This window comes from Ailuropoda melanoleuca, chromosome 6, assembly GCF_002007445.2.
Source record: "Ailuropoda melanoleuca isolate Jingjing chromosome 6, ASM200744v2, whole genome shotgun sequence".
Taxonomy (NCBI): Eukaryota; Metazoa; Chordata; class Mammalia; order Carnivora; family Ursidae; genus Ailuropoda; species Ailuropoda melanoleuca.
Window position 1 is genome coordinate 115,679,291 of NC_048223.1, and position 21,162 is coordinate 115,700,452.

Sequence of the window (21,162 nt, forward strand, 5' to 3'; positions counted from 1 at the left end):
CCGAAGTATTACTATTATGCGTGTATACTATCCAAATCTAATGGTAAAATGTACAGTCAAGGATTCAATGTTTGCTACCTGAACTGTTCTTGAAAGTAGGAGAAATCGTTGTACAACAAAATAATCTCTATTGGTTAAGTTAATGCTAGTTGTTATAACCCTGAAATATCAGTGGTTTAAAATAATAGGAACTTATTTCTCGCTCATGTAAATTTCAAAATGGCACCTAGAGGATCATGTGTGGGTTTGCGTGAACAGGACTGGAACTGGTGCACATCTGTGCACTTGCTCTCACTGGCCAGAAGTTGATTATGTGGCCCATCTTCCTGCAAAGGAGATCAGGTAATAGAGTCTAGTACTATTCCATGTAGGAAGAGGCCAGCAATCTCTGCCACATATTCTAGACGTTCCTAGATCACATGTTAGTGACCTCAAGGAAGCAATATGGTTCATAAAATTTTACAACCCAGCTCAAGAGTTCAGCCAGATTGAATTTAAGGGAAGAGCTGGCATGATAGACTGCTGATTATATACAATTCCCTTCTTAGCATGTATAATGGTTTGGGAAATTGAATCTTCCCCAAACATCCTAAAATTTCAACCTATTTCAGTTTATAAAATAATCCCCCCATGAACTCTATCTAGTCTCACTTTCAGAATTTGGTGACTGTTAGTCCTAAAACTATAGCTTATATTGAATAAAGGCGACCCAAATTATGGATTAAATTTTGTACTATCTAAAATGTCAACCTGGAAATTTGGTGTGAATTATTTGGTAATTCACCAAGAATGTAGTTTACTTCATAGTAAAACCCAGAGTTTGGCTCACTATATATATATTAGTTTGTTTGCTTGCTTGTTTTGAGTAAAAACAGGTTCAGAAAATTATAATTCTTGGGCCTCCTGGGTAGCGCAGTCGTTAAGCATCTGCCTTCGGCTCAGGGCATGATCCCGGCGATCTGGGATCAAGCCCCACATCAGGCTCCTCCGCTGGGAGCCTGCTTCTTCCTCTCCCACTCCCCCTGCTTGTGTTTCCTCTCTCGCTGGCTGTCTCTCTGTCAAATAAATACATAAAATCTTTAAAAAAAAAAAGAAAATTATAATTCTTTACTGTGAGACTGTGTAGGCAGTTGTTGCAGAGCAATTATGCAAACTAAATTGCTTTTCACATTCATTTCCTCATTTGTTCATTCATCCCACAGAGGTGTTAAGGGCCTGCTATGTACCAGGTGGGCTCTACACTGAGGAGGGCCAACAAGGTCCAGAGAATGCCGCCCTTCTCAGAGTTTATGGCCCACAACTGATTGTGATGGGTGTCAAATGAAAGAAGTTTGAAAGAGAGGTGTTCTCAGAGGGGAGAAGGAAACCAACTTAATCAGGGCTGGAGAAGATTCCCTAAGGAAGGGGTCAAATGCTGAGACAAGAAGGATTCAGTGGGGATTTGGCTTGACTTGCATTCATGGAATCCCTTCCTGGTGTCTTCTGTCCGGATTTTAACATCTCCTTGCCCAACTTTTTCGAACTTTCCTCATACACAAATAATTTCATTGCTTTTTTCTGTACCTATAAACTTTGTCAGGGAACTGAATTATTCTTTGACCATTTTTGACCTGCAAATGTGGCAATTTCGTGGGATTCAGCTTATATCTGTGATGGTATCAGGCTGAATGTCTCCAATCTCTTAAAATTATGGTATCCCATTATAGTGTTTTTAAAATTTATTTTAAGCAATCTATCACCAACTGAAAATGTTTCAGTTCTTTTCTATCAAATGCTTCTCTTTCAGATTATTTTTCCCAGACCATTTTTTTTCCAAGTTGAATTTTATTTTTTTCTTATTCCTGATTTTTTTTGATGGTGAGGTCACCAATTCCACCTCTTTGCTCTTGGAAGTACCCCCAACTCCTTTTGTCAGTTCATTTATTCTTTTCTCCATGTTATTGTTGAGAAATAAACTAGTTCTATAGACTATCAAAATAAAATATCAACAACTTTCCTAAAAGGAATGAACCCTCTTGAAGAATGGCTTCTAATTTTGTGCTTTTGAGGGTAAGGCAAGGTTATACAAAAACTGCTCAAACTGTTAGCTTTTAGTATTTGTTTTCAAGACTGCTGTTATCAAATCTGTGAAAACAATTTAGTTTCACACATATCCACAAAGCAGCACAGAGAATTGTAAACTAAAAAAGGGGGGGGCAGACTAGAATCCCTTACTACAATGAAACTACGGTGATTCTGAGCATGATATAATCTCAATGGAAGAGAACAATCTGTATGAACCCTTTTCTCATCTTTCCACAAGTACTGTGGGAAACTTGACCTATTCTATTAATCTTGGTTTATTTATGATTAAAATTAGAAATGTGCACTTGGAACGTCCTCTCTTTTCATGCCACTTTCCCATGGAACTTCTCAAAGAGATAAGGTTTGCTTATAAAAGGAGCTTTAAGGCGCTGTCTGGTTGCACGTGGAACCTGACGGAACTGCCACGGTGAGTCAGGAACATGTTTTCCAAGCCTAATTTACTAGACCAATTTTCCGTCTAACTGAACTTGAATTATGTCAATCTTTTAAAAACTTATTTACTCAGACTCAATCCTATTCTTTACTTTATTTAGATGCTAATAATCTGGACCCTATCGCTGCTGCTGGGAGCAGTAGTAGGTAAGAAAAAATATTTCTGTTGTGCTGGAAGAAATTTCCTGCTTCGTACTTTCCAGAAAGTCTATGACGGCTGAATTCAAGCCTCTATGGCATAAGGAATAGAGCAAAAAAATGCATGGTTGAGAGCACAGGCACTTGGAGTAGGGTTGCCAGATAAAATCTAAGATGCTCAGTTAAATTTGAACTTCAGATAAATATTTCAGATAATCAGTGAATAGGTGACAAAGTTATACTAAAAAGTGTTCATTGTGTATCTGAAACTCACATTTGACTTTTACTTTCATTTGCTAATTTAGCAACCCTGGCTTAGAGCTGTATTACCCTGAGCAAGATTTTTAACCTCTCTGTGCTTCACTATCTTCATTGTGAAATGGGTGGATGATACCACCCCTAATACAGGATAATTGTGAGACTTACGTAAGACAAGTCCTGTAAATCATCTTGCCTGGTTCCTGTCAAATAGTAACATTTTGAGAATGCTGCCCCCACCACGGCTACTACTCCTACTATTTTTTTTAAAGATTATTTATTTATTTATTTGACAGAGAGAGAGAGAGAGAGACAGCGAGAGAGGGAGCACAAGCAAGGGGAGTGGAAAAGGGAGAAGCAGTCTTCCTGCCGAGCAGGGAGCCCGATGTGGGACTCAGTCCCAGGACCCTGGGATCATGACCTGAGCCAAAGGCAGACGCTTAACAGCTGAGCCACCCAGGAGCCCCTACTACTCCTACTATTAATCTAGACTTTATCCTGCTGGACATCCCTTCCTTTGCGTTGTTCTTTTACGAGTTAACATTCAAGCATAGAGTTGTGCAAACCATGGATTTACTGCTTGATTATTGATGAGCGGCTTCTTCATCACGGAAATCCAGAATGCTCCTCAGACATAGGTCAGAGACCTAAATACTCAGCAAGGTAGAGATATAAAGTTTTGGCATTTGCATGAAACTTAAGCTGTCTGCCCAAAGCCCAACACCAGAAGATGACTGCGAAGAATTGAAAAACTCCGCCCTCTCTATCAAGGCCTGGGGACACACGGCTGCTCTTTTCTTGGGCACCAGTGGCCCAAGGAAGACATCCGCATTGAGAAGCCAGACTGGGTCCCAGCATGGGACTGGACAGAGACAGGAGGGGAAGCAGGTGGTCATACATTGTAGAAATGAGGGGCAGAAGCCTGTCTTTAGCTGGGACGCTGAAGCTGTGTTGTGAGTATATCGATAGGAAGATACCTGGGATGCGGAGAAAGTAAATATCTCACAAAATGTAGTTTAACTCATGTTCTGGCAGGGAGACCATTATAAAAAGAGCTTTCTGATTAAACTAACATCCCTGAAACGCTTCTGGGTGATTACAGGAAAAGAAGTCTGCTTCCCAAGGCTTGGCTGCTTTAGTGATGACACCCCATGGGCAGGAACTGTGGAAAGACCTCTCAAAATACTGCCCTGGGCTCCAAAAGATGTCAACACCCGTTTCCTCCTATACACTAACGAGAACCCGGATAACTTCCAAGTAAGAGAACTTATTGTTTTCAGAACTAAGTCCTATCTATTTTATGTCATGAGAATACTAAATTTTTTAAGTTTTCAAAAGAGAACAAATTAGTGGAATTTGCATCTTTGTAGACTTTTGGGGCGGTGATGTTAAGTATTATTTTATGTAACTTGTTTATAAAAGGTCCATTAACTTGATATTGTTCTCTTTTTGTTTTAATTTAGATTCACTTTATTTCCTACTGAAAAATGATTGACATACAATATGGTATTAGTTTCAGGTGTACAACATAGTGATTCAGTATATAAAACCATTATGAAATGGTCACCACCACAATGAGTCTAGTTACCATGTCACCATACAAAGTTGTTACAATATTATTGGCTATATTCCCTATGCTGTACATTACATCCTCCTGTCTGATTTATTTTATAACTGGAAGATTGTACTTCTTAATCTCCTTCACCTATTTCATCCATCCCCCCACCTCCATCCCCTCTGGCTACCATTTCAGTGTGCTCTCTGTATCTACCAGTCTTGTTTTATTTTGTTTTGCTTATTCATTTGTTTTTTAGATTCACATATAAGTGAAGTCATATGGTATTTGTCCTATCTGACTTATTTCACTTAGCATACTACTTTCTAAGCCCATCCATGCTGTCACGAATGGCAAGCTTTCGTTCTTTTTTATGGCTGGGTAATATTGTTTTATATATATATTATTATATATTACACATCTTCTTTATTCATTCATCTATCAATGGACATTTACGTTGCTTCCGTATCTTGGCTATTGTAAATAATACTGCAATGAACATAGGGGTGAAAATGTCTATTCAAATTAGTGTTTTCATTTTTTTTTTCAGATAAAAACCTAGAAGTGGAATTACAGGATCATATGGTAGTTCTATTTTTAATTTAGTTTTTTGAGGAACCTCCATTCCATTTTTATTGGTGACTACACCGATTTACATTCCCACCAACAGTGCATGAGGGTTCCCCTTTCTCCACATGCTCACCAACACTTAATTCTTGTCTTTTTTATAACAGCCGTTCTGACAGGTGTGAAGTGGTATCTCATTATGGTTTTGGTTTGCATTTCCCTGATGATATGAGTGGTGTTGAACATCTTTTCATGTGCCTTTTGGCATCTGTGTATCTTTTTTGGAAAAATGTCTATCCAGATCCTCCACCCATTATTTAATCTGTCTTTTTGATATTGAGTTTTATGTGTTCTTTATATATTTTGGATGTTTACCCCTTATTAAATATATCACTTCTCCCATTCAGTAGATTGCCTTTTCATTTTTGTCAATGGTTTCCTTTACTGCACAAAGACTTTTTAGTCTTACGTAGCCCCATTTATTTATTTTTGCTCTTGTTGTTCTTGCCTAAAAAATATTGCTAAGCAAAAAATATTGCTAAGATCCAATGTCAAAGAACGTACAGCCTTTGTTTTCTTCCAGGAGTTCTATGGTTTCAGGTCTTACATTTCATCTTTACTCTGTTTTGAGTTTATTTTTGTATATGGTGTAAGAGAGTGTTCCAGTTTCATTCTTTTGCACGTGGCTGTCCAGCACCATTTATTGAAAAGCGTGTCTTTGCCCCACTGTATATTCTTACCTCCTTTGTTGTAGATTAGTTAACCATATAAGTGTGGGTTTATTTCTGGGCTTTCTATTCTGTTTCATTGATCTATGTGTCTGTATTTGTGCCAGTGCCATATTATTTTGATTACTATAGCTTTGTCGTGTAGTTTGAAATTGAAAGCATGCTACTTACAGCTTTGTTCTTCTTTCTCAAGATTGCTTTGGCTACTCAGGGTCTTTGGTGATTCCATACAAATTTTAGGATTATTGTCCTAGTTCTGTGAAAAGTGCCATTGATGTTTTTATAGAGATGGCATTGAATTTGTATATTGCTTTGCATAGCATGAGCATTTTAATAAGATTAATTCTTTCAATCAGTGAGCAAGGTAGTCTTTTCATTTATTTGTGTTGCCTTCAATTTCTTTCACCAGTGTCATAATTTTCACTTTCTTGGTTAAATTTATTCCTAGGTATTTTATTCTTTTTGATGCAATTACAAATGAGACTGTTTTCTTAATGTCTCTTTCTGATAGTTCATTATTAGTGTATAAAAATTCAACAGATTTCTGTATATTTATTTTGTATCCTGCAACTTACTGAATTCATTTTTTAGTTCGAATATTTTTTTGGTGGATGCTTTAGGGTTTTTGATATATAGTATCCAGTCATCTGCAAATAGTGGCAGTTTTACTTCTTTTCCAATTTAGATGACTTTTATTTCTTTTTCTTGCCCAATTGTTGTGGCTAGGATTTCCAATACTATGTTGAATAAAAGTGGCAAAAGTGGGCATTCTTGTTTTGTTCCTGATCTTAGAAAAACAAAAGCCTTCAGCTTTTCACTATTGAGTATGCTGTTAACTGTGGGTTTGTCATATATGATTTTTATTATGTTGAGGTACATCTTCTCTATGCCCAATTTATTGAGGTTTTATCATAAATGGATGTTGAATTTTGTCAAATGCTTTTTCTGCATCCATTGAGATGATCATATGATTTTTTTTTAAATCTTTTTTTTAAAGATTTTTTATTTATTTATTTGACAGAGACAGAAACAGCCAGCGAGAGAGGGAACACAAGCAGGGGGAGTGGGAGAGGAAGAAGCAGGCTCACAGCAGAGGAGCCTGACGTGGGGCTCGATCCCATAATGCCGGGATCACGCCCTGAGCCGAAGGCAGACGCTCAGCCGCTGTGCCACCCAGGCGCCCCTGATCATATGATTTTTATTCGTTGTTTTGTTAATGTGTGTCACATTGATTGATATGTGGGTATTGAACCATCCTTGCAGCCCTGGACTAAATCCCACCTGACCATGGCACATGATCCTTTTACTATATTGTTGAATTCAGTTTGCTGATATTTTGTTGAAGATTTTTTACATCATGTTTATCAGGAATACTGGCCTGTAATTTTTTTGGTAGTGTTTGTCTGGTTTTGGTATTAGAATAATGCTAACCTTGAAGAATGAGTTTAGAAGCATTCTTTCCTCTTCAATTTTTTGGAATAGTTTGGGAAAAATAAGTGTTAACCTTTCCTTAAACGTTTGGTAGAATTCACCTGTGAAGCCGTCTGATCCTGGATTTTGGTTCGTCAGGAGGTTAATTACTGATTTGATCTCCTTACTAGTAATTGGTCTGTTCAGATTTTAAATTTCTTCCTGATTTAGTCTAGAAAGATCATATGTTTCTAGGAATTTGTTCATTTTTATAGGTTGTCCAATTTGTTGACATATAACAGTTAGTAGTAGTCTCCTATGAGTCTTTGTATTTCTGTGGTATCAGTTGTAACTTCTTTTTCATTTCTCACTTTATTTATTGGCCCTCTCTGTTTTTTTCTTAATGAGTCTGGCTAAAGCTTCACAAATTTTATTTATCTTTCAAAGAAATAACTTAGTTTTATTGATCTTTTCTATTATTTTTTAAGTCTTTATTTCATTTATTTCCACTGTGATCTTTATTATTTCCTGCCTTCTACTAACTTTGGGCTTTATTTGTTCTTCTTTTTCTAGTTCCTTTAAGTATGAGGTTAGATTATTTATTTGAGCTTTTTCTTATTTCTTGATGTGGCCCTGTATCACTGTAAACTTCCCTCTTATAACTGCTTTTACTGTGTCCCATTGATTTTTGAACATTGCATTTACATTTTATTTGTCTCAAGATATTGATTTAACTACATCTTTGATTTCTTCCTTGACCCATGATAGCATAGAGTTTAGTCTCCGCATGTTTGTGTTTTTTCCACTTTTCTTCTTGTAATTGATTTCTAGTTTCATACCAGTGTGGTCAGAAAATATACTTGATGTGATTTCAATCTTCTTAAATTTATTGAGACTTGTTTTGTGGCCTAACGTGACTTATTCTGGAGAATGTCCACATGTACTTGAGAAGAATGTCTATTCTGCTGTTTTGGGATAGAATGTTCTATAAATAAATGTTAAGTCCATCTGTTCTAATGTATCATTTAGAACCACTCTTTCCTTATTTATTTTCTGTTGGGAGATCTATCCATTGATGTAAACACAGTGTTAAAGCTCCCTATTATTGTATTGTTGTCAATTTCTTCCTTTGCATTTATGAATATTTGCCTTATGTAATTAGGTGTTTCTATGTTGAGTGAATAAATATTTACAAGTGTTATATCTTCTTATTGGATAGATTCCTTTTTCTTTATGTAAAGTCTTTTGTTTCGTATTATAGCCTTTGTTTTAAAGTCTATTTTGTCTGATGTAAGTATTGCTACTCCAGATTTCTTTTTGCTTCCATTTACTTAAAATATCTTTTTCCATCCCTTCATTTTTAGTCTGTATGTATCTTTAGATCTGAAATGATCTAAAATGATCCAGTAGGCAGCTTAGAGATTGGTCTTGTTTTTTTAAGCCATTCAGCTACCCTTTGCCTTGATTGGAACTTGATACCATTTTTATCCTATGTTTATGTTGCCATTTAATAAACATTCTGAATATAGTTATATATAATATGTGTATACATATATATATATAAACTCTCCCAATATTATATATAATCTCCCAAAGTGTGTGTGTGTGTGTGTGTGTGTGTAAAATTGTATACACATACCCATACAAAGCCTTCCATTGTTGGGAGACAAGATCCCTACATCAATATTATAGCAGACATTTATTCTGAGTAGAGCAACTGCAGAAATGTTATGTCTGGAACTTGATCGCAAATAGCTTGCCTGTAATAGGAGAATCCTTAGTCACGAAGCTCTCAAGTCTTGATGGTCTTCTCCTACCTATTATCTCCCACCACGTACAAATGGTTCTATTGGACACTATAATAAACTTGACATTAAACACTTTTCTTTCCAAATAGGAACTTACTGCAGATCCATCAATTATCACAGACTCCAATTTCAAAACAAATAGAAAAACCCGCTTTATTATTCATGGATTCATAGACAAGGGAGAAGAAACCTGGTTGGCCGATATGTGCAAGGTGAGACATGGTTAATCAATTAAGGGAAGATTGTTTCCAAAGTGATGATTGACAATGGGGCAGGCACAGGTTGCAACCAATCAGGACAAATGCCAGCCATTGTGACACCAGAGGATCACCTGACTTTCTTGGGGTCTCAAGGGGAGGTCCAAGAGGTGGTAGGGTGTGGAGAGGACCTGAGACAGTCAGGGCAGCAAGGTTGGCAAGCATTTGGTGGCTCTAGGTAGTGTTTGTTTAATAACTAATGCAGAGATATTTGAAAATTTTAGCAACAGATATTGCCATACTGATGCAATATTAGTTGTATTTTTAATAACTTAATTTTTTCAATAGGTTTTAATTTCTATGTGAAGAACTAAGATAACTTATTTGGCCCAAACTAATTGTTTTCCTTTGATTTTTACTTGCTACTCTTTGATCTCCGTTGGTAGCAATATCTAGGAAAACTGTGTAGGTTTTCATTTTCAGCTTCTGTTGTTTCAACCACAGTGATCCAATTTTCTTTAATTTGCCTTTGGCTGTGTGCCCATGATAATTAAGAATTAAAAGACAGAAAATCAAATAGAACAATCTTTCCTAGCAACTGCTGGTGCTTGAAGAACATTATCCTTGATTCATCTATTCTCCAAGCGTTAGTGGCCAGCGTGGCACGCAGGTGCAGTCATTCCTTCAGAGGTCCAAAAAACAAGGCACAAAGATCCACTTAAACACTTTTAATTTCAGGCCTGTCTATGACACAGCCAAAGGCTGGATTGAATCAACCCTATAGACTGTCTACTGATCCTGAAGACAGCCAAAATAAACGGTTTTCACTTCACAAGTTTTGAAAAATAATCAACAAAACCCTAACTTGTCTTCTAAAATAATTTAAGCTGATGATTATTGGGGGGAGGGTAGGAATAGATTTTTATACAACAATGACGGAAAAAGACAAAGTGATTCTTAGCTCAAAGGGAATGTAAATTTTCAGATATATGCACACAATTTATTTTTGAAATCCCCAAAGCCAATTTGTTTTCCTGGCATGATTTGGCTTTGACATCATGGTTGCTTTATGATGGAGAAACAAATGGATTAACCTAGAAGGTTAAAGGTCCTAGACTCTAGTTCTGACTCTATCCTTAGCTAACCATGACATTAGCAAATCATTTTCCCTTTTTGAAGATTTCTGTCTGTAAAATAAAAGAATTGGAGATGATTTCTAAGATTGCTTCATTCTTCTGAAAGTCTTCTTGGAAAAAGGTGGGGATCTGTATAAATATACATACTCCCAAACAAACGAAATTCCTGCCAGATCTAACGTTCATGAAACTATCATTGACCTGCATCAAACAAAGCTTCCAGTAGATATCTGGTAGGTTATGCTTTTATGCGAAGTAACTCATCTGTAATGTACGATAAAATATGTTCATCCAAAACTTTGATTAGTTTGTCCATCATGGGAAAGCTTACTCATTTACCTTCAGTATGTTTATTTAAGGGGGTCTTAACATAGCATTTCATTTATTCATTCATCCAATGAATACTTACTGAACACCTACTATGTGCCAGGAACTATTTGAGGCACTGAGGATACAGCAGTGAACAAAACATCCCTGGGATGCATTCTAGTAAGGGACAATGTCCTGAGACGCATTCTAGTAAGGGACAATGTCCTGGGATGCATTCTAGTAAGGGACAATGTAGGCTTATGACATTTATGATGCTCTAATGAGACAGTCCACTGTACCCCATTTTATACATCTCTTCCTGCAACAAATGTCTATGCATCTGTTACAGTAGATATCCCAAAAATACATTTCCCATTATGGTCAAACCCTCAATTTGGAGCCAATGTTAAACTTTAAAAGGAAATTCATATCCATAACAGACTAGAAGTTTTGTTCATTGTTTTGGGGTTAAAAATAAGCTTGATATTGTATAGGTCATGGAAGATATTTACCCTCGTTTTCAAATGTGTTCATTATTAATTAATGAATATCCTGAATTCTTTACTTGTTTATTGTGTCTGTTCCATCAGAACCTGTTCACAGTGGAAAGTGTGAACTGCATCTGTGTGGACTGGAAAGGTGGCTCCCGAACTGGTTACATGCAGGCCTCGCAGAACATCCGGATTGTGGGGGCAGAAGTGGCATATTTTGTTGAAGTTCTTAAGGTAACTACCTCTAGGTTTTATAAAAGTCCATGCACATTGCTCTCCAGATTCTCTTTTTAAAAATGCTGTAGACATTCCTCTACTGAGATTTGGCTTTCCCTGTGGTTGAAAAGAAAAACATAAAATCAATCAATCAATCTAGATTTGGGCTTCATCAATATGCCTCTTAAAGTCAAAACACTAGTTTTTTTAAGTGATGTTACTCAAGCAACCAGGTAGATTGTTTCTACCGAATTCCATCAGTATTCCTTTAATTTTACCATCTACTAAACCAAGTTGGTGTGATAATGTCAACTTCGAGATGAAACTACCATGGTTTTGTTTTTGTTTTAAATTTTTTTAACAGAAGCACAATGACACCAAGCTAACCTGCTTTGGTAGCTAAAACCTTAAAAAATGTTAATGTGCTTATGTAATTTCTTTCATTCTTATCTGCTAACTCATATATTTGCTTCGCCACCTCGGGGTAACAATTCCTCATACCCAGTAAGGGTTCCTCTAGGTAAAACAACACAAGAGAGCCCTACTTCCGCCAGCTTAAACATTAGACCAAATGCCATTTTCTATGATAACTGAAAAACAAGTCATGAAAATCAGTTGCTTTGAGGGGCAGCTTGTCTTCTTAAAACTCATGTTTTGTGAGGATCTCCTTCTGTGGCCATCTTGAAGTTTGCAATATTGGAAAACATTCTGAAGAAGTTTTCTTTCCAACAGTCAGCATTTGGGTACTCACTTTCCAATGTCCACATCATTGGGCATAGCCTGGGCTCCCACGCAGCTGGAGAGGCAGGAAGGAGGACCAACGGGACTGTTGGACGAATCACAGGTTGGTCAAAACAGTAAACGCTGAAAAATTAGACTCAGTGTAGCCTATATGGGGTCTAAAAGGATGGAAATTTGACATTTTCTGAATTGGGCCACACGATCAGAAATCAGTATGTTCTGAGGTTTTGTAAATTTTTTGCCGATACTGATCTTTGACCTACAGAGCCATATATATATATAAAAAAAAAAAAAAAAAAAAAAAAAAAAANTTCAGGCATTCACAAAGGAGAAAGTTTCATGAATAGAATAAATAACAGAATAAATAATTAATAGAATTAAACTCAAGGAACTCAAAAATGCATAATTAATTACATTCTGCTTCAATAGCAATTGATAATTAGCCCAATCCTCATTGACCACAAGCCAAGCGTTGCAGGGGACAGGTGGTCAGGCCAGGTTAACCAATTCTGCATGCTCTAGTTAGATAAAAAATAGCATTTCACAAACCTCAGACTGGTTGCATTTGGCCAATGAGGTCACATGTTGTATACACAGGCCCTAAATCAACCTTGCAATTTTATAGGAAAGACTTCGCTATCCTGGATCTGAGAGGTGACTATTTCGGGGAGCAACCACTTTCCTCTTCCATCGTCCCACTCTGTCTCTGACCGTCTGATTCTCTTTTTGATACTTTGGATAAACTGGTCACATTTGGGTTGGTGGGGGCATCTGGATGTCTAACATTAATTTGCTGAAGAGAACATTCTTTCTCATAATCTGTGCTCAACCAGGCACTCTGCAAAGCTGTCGTCCTGGTGACCATGAAAACCAAAGTCCTTGCCCTCGCAGGATTTTACAGTAGAATGGGGACTCTTTTATCCTGACCAGCTTTTAGGAGTCTCCAGAATCTGTCTCTTCCCTTATAACTGCTGTTATTGGCCAGGATTGTCCCAGGGACTAAGCATCCAGAAGTAGAGCCAAATTCCATGGTTTGAGGAAAATTCACTATAATGCAAATAAAAAAATTAGACACAGGAAGTGTAAGAAAATGATAAGGTGTGGAAGAATTAGCTTATCTCTTTCCAGGTGTAAGTCATGGCTCCCGCCAATGCTTGCGCTTGGGTAGGTAATTAATGAAGAAAGGTCAGTGTGGGTGTACACTGATATTAACATGACATATTCTATTTACTTTAGGATTAGATCCAGCTGAGCCTTGCTTTGAGGGCACACCCGAATTAGTCCGTTTGGACCCCAGTGATGCCAAGTTTGTGGATGTAATTCACACAGATGCTGCCCCTATGATCCCCAACATGGGTGAGTTCTTCAATTCGTCTTCCACGAGTATTTTTTGAGTCCATGTATTAGAATGTTTTAGAGTGTTTTGAGTCTATACATCAACATCAACTTTCTCATATTTTAATATTCCTCAGGGTTTGGAATGAGTCAAACTGTAGGCCACCTAGATTTCTTTCCAAATGGAGGAAAAGAAATGCCCGGATGTCAGAAGAACATTCTCTCTCAGATTGTTGACATTGATGGGCTCTGGGAAGGTAAAACCTTTATGTGCATGAAGAGATTTTCTTAGGGGAAAACTTGTGTTTCATTTTCTGCTAAACTTGCTAAATATTTTGGTACAGGTCTCACATTTTCTACAACAAAGGACTTTTGACCCAAAATACAGACTTTCCACTGGGGAAAGTAGGCATGAGGAGACTATAGAAAGAAAATGTATTTGTAGTCAACTTTCCAAGAATCTAATTCAGGGAATGCATTATTAAGTCGTACTTACATCTACATGTACTTATCTCTTCCTTCTAAAGTTATTTTTCCATTTCATTTATGGCATTACCGTTAAAATCTTAAATAGTATTTCGCTTCTAATTGCATCACAAATCATAAATACTTCATAGATGATTTTGTCCTGTGATCACCATGAGTTCACACGAATTAGAAAAATCTATTCAGGGGCGCCTGGGTGGCACAGCGGTTAAGCGTCTGCCTTCAGCTCAGGGCGTGATCCCGGCGTTGTGGGATCGAGCCCCACATCAGGCTCCTCTGCTATGAGCCTGCTTCTTCCTCTCCCACTCCCCTTGCTTGTGTTCCCTCTCTCGCTGGCTGTCTCTATCTCTGTAAAATAAATAAATAAAATCTTTAAAAAAAAAAAAGAAAAAAAGAAAAATCTATTCAACAACCATGTTTTAATTGTGACATTAACTTGGAAAAATAAAATCTGTTGCTAATGTGTACTGTCTGATTTCAAAGGGACTCGTGACTTTGTGGCCTGTAATCACTTAAGAAGCTATAAATATTACTCTGATAGCATCCTCAACCCCAGTGGCTTTGCTGGATTCCCTTGTGCTTCCTACAGTGTTTTCACCGCAGTAAGTAGACTCCACATTATACCTAAAGAATTTTGTGACCATCACTTCTCGTGATGGGTGTAGTCCACTATACGTAACATGCATTCAGCGAGTGTCACTATATGATTGCCACATTACTTATACTTTTAATTATACATGTTTTTATCTTTAATTGAAGTATAGTTGCCATATATATTTATCATAATAGTGATGAGACATTGGAGAACTTTAGAGAAATGTTCTTGTATACTAAGATGTCCCATGTCTACCTTGTTCCCTATCACTTCAGTATGGATCAGGCAAATGTTCAAACTTGTTTTAGAAATAATTATAACAAAAAAAAAGTCTATGGAAATCTGAGCTATGGCTACAGGACGCTAATAAATATGGAAAACTTATCTGAAGTGCTGACCCTATAAAACTATATCATTATGTGCATGTGGATATGTCTGTGCGGTCTCATAATCGCCAAGTTTTTGTTTGCTTGCTTGCTTATGAGTTTTCATCTTGTTGGGTATTCACTAGGTATCTGGGTTAGAATCCTTAAATGTAATCTTGAAAATGATATATCCATTGCCTGTTAATTTTTATTGCTCTTCCTTTCACTACAATTTTTTCAAATAAACATACACAACCTATGTCATTTAATAAATAAAATTTTAAGTAACACACCAGGTGAAGTCATAATTATCAAGATGTATAACTTAGTGCTAAAGAGAAAGGATCTGAAACCTGATTTCATCATTAAATGGCTGAACAATTTGGACAAAATATTTAACCTCTCTCTAAGGCAGTTTTTTCATTTCTAAATGTAAATAATAATGGTAGACTCCGTTGGTTTGGTGGGAGGATTTAATGAGATGATACCTTTTAGTTCCTTAGCTCAGAATCTAAAATATAATAATTCACATTCAACAACTGTTGGCTGTGGGGGTGGGGGGTTTCATGGTTTATTCACAGTACAGCTTATATACACAACGAGCTCACCACCCCCTTTCTTTGGTTTAACTTTATTTTTGTTGTGTTCCCAAATCCCCAATCTCTAGATAATGGGGAAAATAAGGAAAGAAGCTTTAGGTTTCATTCAGTTAAAATTTAGTCTGGTTCAGTAATATAAACAGCCCTTTCAGGTGATACTCAGACACTTTTATAAGAAAAAGTTGTCAGTTTTGCATATTTCTCAGCCTTTGGACCCCTTTATCATCTTCTCTCCAAGCTGGTATTGGGCACAGTGATCATGGTGGGGATGGTCCGTGTGTGTAGAGCAGAGGGGAGGACTTGGGGGTCTGCATTATTGATGGGTGTGTACCTAGGGTCTGCAGATAATGTCTAGGTACATTTACTCTTCTGGCTTGGCCTACTTCCCCGTATGGCTCTGGCCATTCCTGACTGGCTCAGTCTCTACTTAGCTTTTGCTGGATGCAGACCCTAAGACTTGGCCCAGTCCCCGTCTGGCTCACTGATCCAAGAATCTGCCCCTTGCCTCTTCTGTGGAGCAGGATTGCCCCTCCACTGAAGGAATTGTGATGTTTGTCCTTCCCACTCTGTTTCTCCCTCTTCCTCTCTTCTTCCCATAATTCCTGGCCCAGAAAGAGGACATTTTCCTAAGTCACACAGCTAAGACTTAAAGGCCAACTGGGGCATTTTCTGTTCTCATTAGGAGAATTCTGAGATCTGAATCCTTCAGACCTTAATATGCTAAAGCGGGAGCTAAAAAATTTGAGAAAAACCTGACTCCTAGTGGGTCCTATTTTGCATATCGGAGATGATTATCACCCCTTGTTCTTTCTTTTGCCATCTTTCTAAAATAAATTCTAACCATCTGTAGGCAAATGGATGTCTTGAGCAACTTACAGAGGCAAAAGAGAAAAGATTAAAATACATGTATAAATATATCTTTAAATTCCCTTTTTGTGTGATTTTTATGTTTTTGTTAGTATTGTGTTATTTAACAGTCAAATTTGTCATTGTAACTAGGGAAATGCATTTTTTACCTTTGCTGAAACACTATGAAAGTCATCTTTTGCCATCATGACAGAATTGGCTTTAGAATATTTGAACTGCAACCACAGGTGGAAAAAGATGGCGTGCTATTAAAAGGAAGAGTGTCCTCATTCATCATTTGTTAATTTCCCCTAGAACAAGTGCTTCCCCTGCCCAAGCGAAGGCTGCCCGCAGATGGGTCATTATGCTGACAGATTTTCTGGAAAAACAAACGGAGTGAACCAAGTATTTTATCTCAACACTGGTGACGCCAGCAATTTTGCCCGTAAGTCTCTTATTACATGTGCCTTAAGTTCATAATGCTATGTATTTCATCATGTTTGGTGAAAATGTGTGACATTGCTCTTCCATACAAAAGTTGTAAATGCTCCTTCCAACGTGGAAAAATTTTCAAAAGCCATCGTGCTCAATGTAAGTCTAGCTCATTGGGGTAACAGAGTAGAATTTGGGGGCCTGAACTAACGATGATAGAAAAATGAGTTTCTTCATATTTGATTCTGGTGCTGAATTCAGGAGGCTTCTTCCGCTCCAGACTCGTCCAATGCAGTCAGAAGTTTCCCTAAAGCAAAATTCTGAAGTTTTGTACAAGCAGAAAAGTCATCCAGGAGAGAGATGGCAGAGGTTGCAGGAATGGTAGGGAGTTGACAGATTTAAGAGCTGTTAGGTTGGTAGACTCCGTGGGTGATAGAGATTAAAGGATGCAGGGATGGATGGTGAGGCATGTTCCTTCCTGGGTCACAGAGGAAGAAAACTATTTAGACTGGAGTCAGTGGGGTTGGCTGCACTGTAAAAACTAAAGCCAGGTTTTATTCCCTCCTCAGTTTGGCCAGGCTAGCTCTAAATGGCATAAACTGCTAGTTAACTATTGACTAGTACCATGAAGTGGTTACCATAACTTAATACATTTCCAATGGCAAGGGAAAGCTGAATTATAGAATTTTTTAAATAAATGCAGACAATTTAGACAAAAAGACAACAGGACTCTAAATTGTGATAACTCATGAAAATAGGTAAAATAGTACTTACTATGAAAATAGTAAATTGAGGTGCACCTGGGTGGCTCAGTCAGTTAAGCATTTGACTTCAGCTCAGGTCATGATCTCGGGGTCTTGGGATTGAGCTCCACGTCGGGCTCCCTGCTCAGCAGGAAGTCTGCTTGTCCTTCTGTCCCTCCCCTGACTTGTGCTCTTTCTCTCTCTCAATAAATAAATAAAAATTTTTTAAAAAGAAAATAGTGAATTGATGAAAATGTCATGCTCTACCCTTTTCCCAGTTTTTTTTTTTAAGATTTTATTTATTTATTTGACAGAGATAGAGACAGCCAGCGAGAGAGGGAACACAAGCAGGGGGAGTGGGAGAGGAAGAAGCAGGCTCATAGCAGAGGAGCCTGATGTGGGGCTCGATCCCAGAACGCTGGGATCACGCCCTGAGCCGAAGGCAGACGCTTAACCGCTGTGCCACCCAGGCACCCCCCCACACTTTTTTTTAAATTTTATTTATTTATTTTATTTTAGAGAGAGAGAGTGGTTCAAGCTGGGGAGGGGCAGAGGGAGAGAGAGAGAGAGAGAGAGAGAGAATACAGAGAGAATACCTAAGCAGACTCCACACTGAGGGCAGAGCCGGACACAGAGACCTTAATCCCATGACCACGAGGTCATGACCTGAGCCAAAACCAAGAGTTGGAGGCTTAACCCACTAGGCCACCCTGGTGCCCCTTTCCTACTTTCTTTTAAGATAAAGTTCTTATAATATTCAAAAATAAATTGTTGGGTAAAGAAATTGAAAGCAAAATATATGACTGACGTATATTACTTGACATCTATTGACTTTGGAAAGATTCTGTGCTCTTCCCCTGGCCCCATGCCTAGCTTCTGAACATTTAGATAAAGGAGACTATTTGATTAGAAGAACAACCAATACTATATATAAATTACTCAAAATTCGGCAGCAGTGACATCCAAGTTAGCCTGTTTTTGGTGTATCTTCTCTACAAGCTGACAGTTTGCAAATATTTTCCCCCTGTGCAGGTTGGAGGTACAAGGTAGCTGTCACACTGTCTGGGAAGAAGGTTACAGGACATGTGCTTGTTTCTTTGTTCGGAAATAAAGGAAATTCTAAACAGTATGAAATTTTCAAGTGAGTACAATGTTACCCTGCGCCCCTTAAATGTTGGAATCCTTTGCACATATAATGCAGGTTATGGACATTCATAACTATGTGGGAGTACAGCACCACCACACATCCTTCCAAGGAGGGGTCGTTTTATCTTGCACCTTAGTACATTTCAGAATTCTGTTTCTGAATTTTTTCTCTGCTGTTTCCTGAGAAAACCATTGACATTTGGTTTGATGCATGGCACCTGATTTATAATCAGTAAAAAATTATTCTGCCCACAAAACAACCAGGAAAAAATGATACGATGATGTCATCGTTTATTAAGTTGTAGGAGGTTTATGACTAAAACATATCTGAAGTTTTATTGAAGTAAGGGTGGCTTTAAAGTTAATATGAGTTATTGTTGGCAACTGACCTGTCAGTGAGTTGGCACACATGTCTGCATTTATTTAATACATTAGAATAGCAAATGTGCACTGTAAGCTTGTTTTAGAAACATATACACATATATGTATATTTTTGTATGCTCACGTATGTTTTCATTAACTTCTCAACTCCCAAGGGGCACTCTCCGACCAGACAGAACGCACTCCAATGAATTCGACTCTGATGTGGATGTTGGAGATTTGCAGAGGGTTAAATTTATTTGGTACAACAACGTGATCAATCCAACTCTACCCAGAGTGGGAGCTTCCAAGATCGTGGTGGAAAGGAACGACGGAGTATCGTAAGTAATAGAAACCCAAAGAGATTTGCGGTACTGAGCCACCCGTGCTTTCCCCACTGGAAGTCTACTTTAGGTTCAATCTGCAACAGCGTTTCCCCTAAGCCATGGTCACAGTGGCTTCCTAGTACCTCCTGTTTCTTTAGGAAAAAGAGCAGAACTTTCAGAGCATAACTTGGAGAGATTTGTAGATGAGTATGTGTCATTTGATGCAAGTTAAGTGTTAAATTGAGAAACTGGCTTCATGACCCTGAGATGAAAAGAGTGATTTCATTTAGCAACTGTGCCTTGTGTTATGTGTCTGACAGCAGGTCATTGGTTCCCTGGGGGGAGGGAATATGGGAGGGGACAAAGAAGAGAGATTACCAAGGAATAGGAGAGTAATTTGGGGTAATGGATATGTTTACCCTTTTGATGGTGGTAATGGGATGGTGGTACTATTCTTGTCTCCATCAAAGAGAATTAAATGAACCTCAGTGCCATAATTCGTAGGCAGGGAATTTGACTCCAGCACTTTCTTAACTACCACAAAACAAATTCAGTTCACCTTTATTCATATATAGATCGTGTGTGCCCTTCATGTCTTGTGTCCTTTAGCACTAGTGTTTAACCTTTAATTTTCTATTTGCGAGTCTGCCAGCCCTCAGACCCCAGGGAGGGAAAATGAAGATGAAAAGAAGAGAGCCACTTCCGAGCACCTTTTATGTGCCAGGCACTTTGCACATGCTTATATATGTTATTAAAGAAAATTAGCTCCCAAACAAACTAACTTTTGTTCAGTCTTAATGAGTAATGCTAATCATTTCAATTCAGTGATTGAATGGAATTCAGTTATTGCCAAGTAAATGTAACACCAGGACCTCAGAAATTTCCCGGCTGAATTCTTATCACGCTGCTGACCCTACTCTTCCTCAGCTGCATTGATTGACGATGTGCCAAGTGCTTAGTAGATGCTTTAGGATATGACACATGACCGCGCCCTGTCCTTAGGGGCGTCCAATGACACTTCCTCTCTCTACTATTGCACAGCTATGAAAGAACATCGGAAAGGAGAATTCAGTCCTTTATACAGAAGAGGTCTGTGTTCCCTTGGCCAATGTCTGGTCTCGGGCACAGGGAGTGGCTCTCGCTCGGACTGGGGACATGAGAGGCTGTCCTTATGCTCAACGCACCAGCAGTACACCAGGAAAAGCTGACCTTCTTTTGTTTTCTCTCTTTAGGTTCAACTTCTGTAGTCAAGAAACCGTGAGGGAAGATGTTCTGCTCACTCTCACCCCATGTTAGGAGTCACTGACATGTGACCACTGCCCATCTTACTGTTAATAAAATCTAGTGGTGAAGCATTCCATTCCTTTTTTATTGTGTCCTTTTTCCCCATGTCTCTTTTGGATTACGTGATTAAAATCCAAAATATGGAGTTGGTCTGAAGAACCACAAATAACAGTTGAATTTGCTACCTATTATGTGGCATTTGAGCTTGAGAAAATGGTTTACTTGCCACTGACATCATGTCCATTGCTAATATTACTGGTGTCATCCAGACCAGTTAAGGCAGACTTCCAGATCCAAGATGACCCACACGTGGCAAGTACCAACCTTTGCCACGTTCCTATACTCTTTATGTTCTGTGTCTGCTCCTAATCAGACGTTTCAGGAAAGATGGCACATAAGGAGGCAAGGACAGAGCAGATCCAATGCTTCCTGACCAGTCTCGCTGCTCCCAGTAGGTCCCCCCAAGCCCCTCTCCTCTCTGTAGCCTTTTTAACCTTTCTAAAGCACAAATCAAAGAGTCTCCCGATGGTCCCCAGAAAAGAATCCACATCTCTCAGTGAGCCTTTCGAGGTCC

At 38.2% G+C, this 21,162-nt stretch overlaps 1 protein-coding gene across 1 annotated transcript; it reads left to right on the top strand.

Annotated features, from left to right (window-relative positions):
• Positions 1-2,397: 2,397 nt before the first annotated feature.
• Positions 2,398-20,664, top strand: PNLIP (pancreatic lipase). Its single transcript, XM_011222804.3, has 13 exons — positions 2,398-2,491; positions 2,619-2,664; positions 4,016-4,170; positions 9,071-9,193; positions 11,214-11,348; positions 12,063-12,174; positions 13,308-13,427; positions 13,544-13,663; positions 14,376-14,494; positions 16,613-16,742; positions 18,505-18,613; positions 19,155-19,319; positions 20,537-20,664. The coding sequence occupies exons 2-13, from the start codon at positions 2,619-2,621 to the stop codon at positions 20,598-20,600; spliced, it is 1,398 nt and encodes a 465-aa protein (XP_011221106.1). The 5' UTR covers positions 2,398-2,491; the 3' UTR covers positions 20,601-20,664.
• Positions 20,665-21,162: the final 498 nt, after the last annotated feature.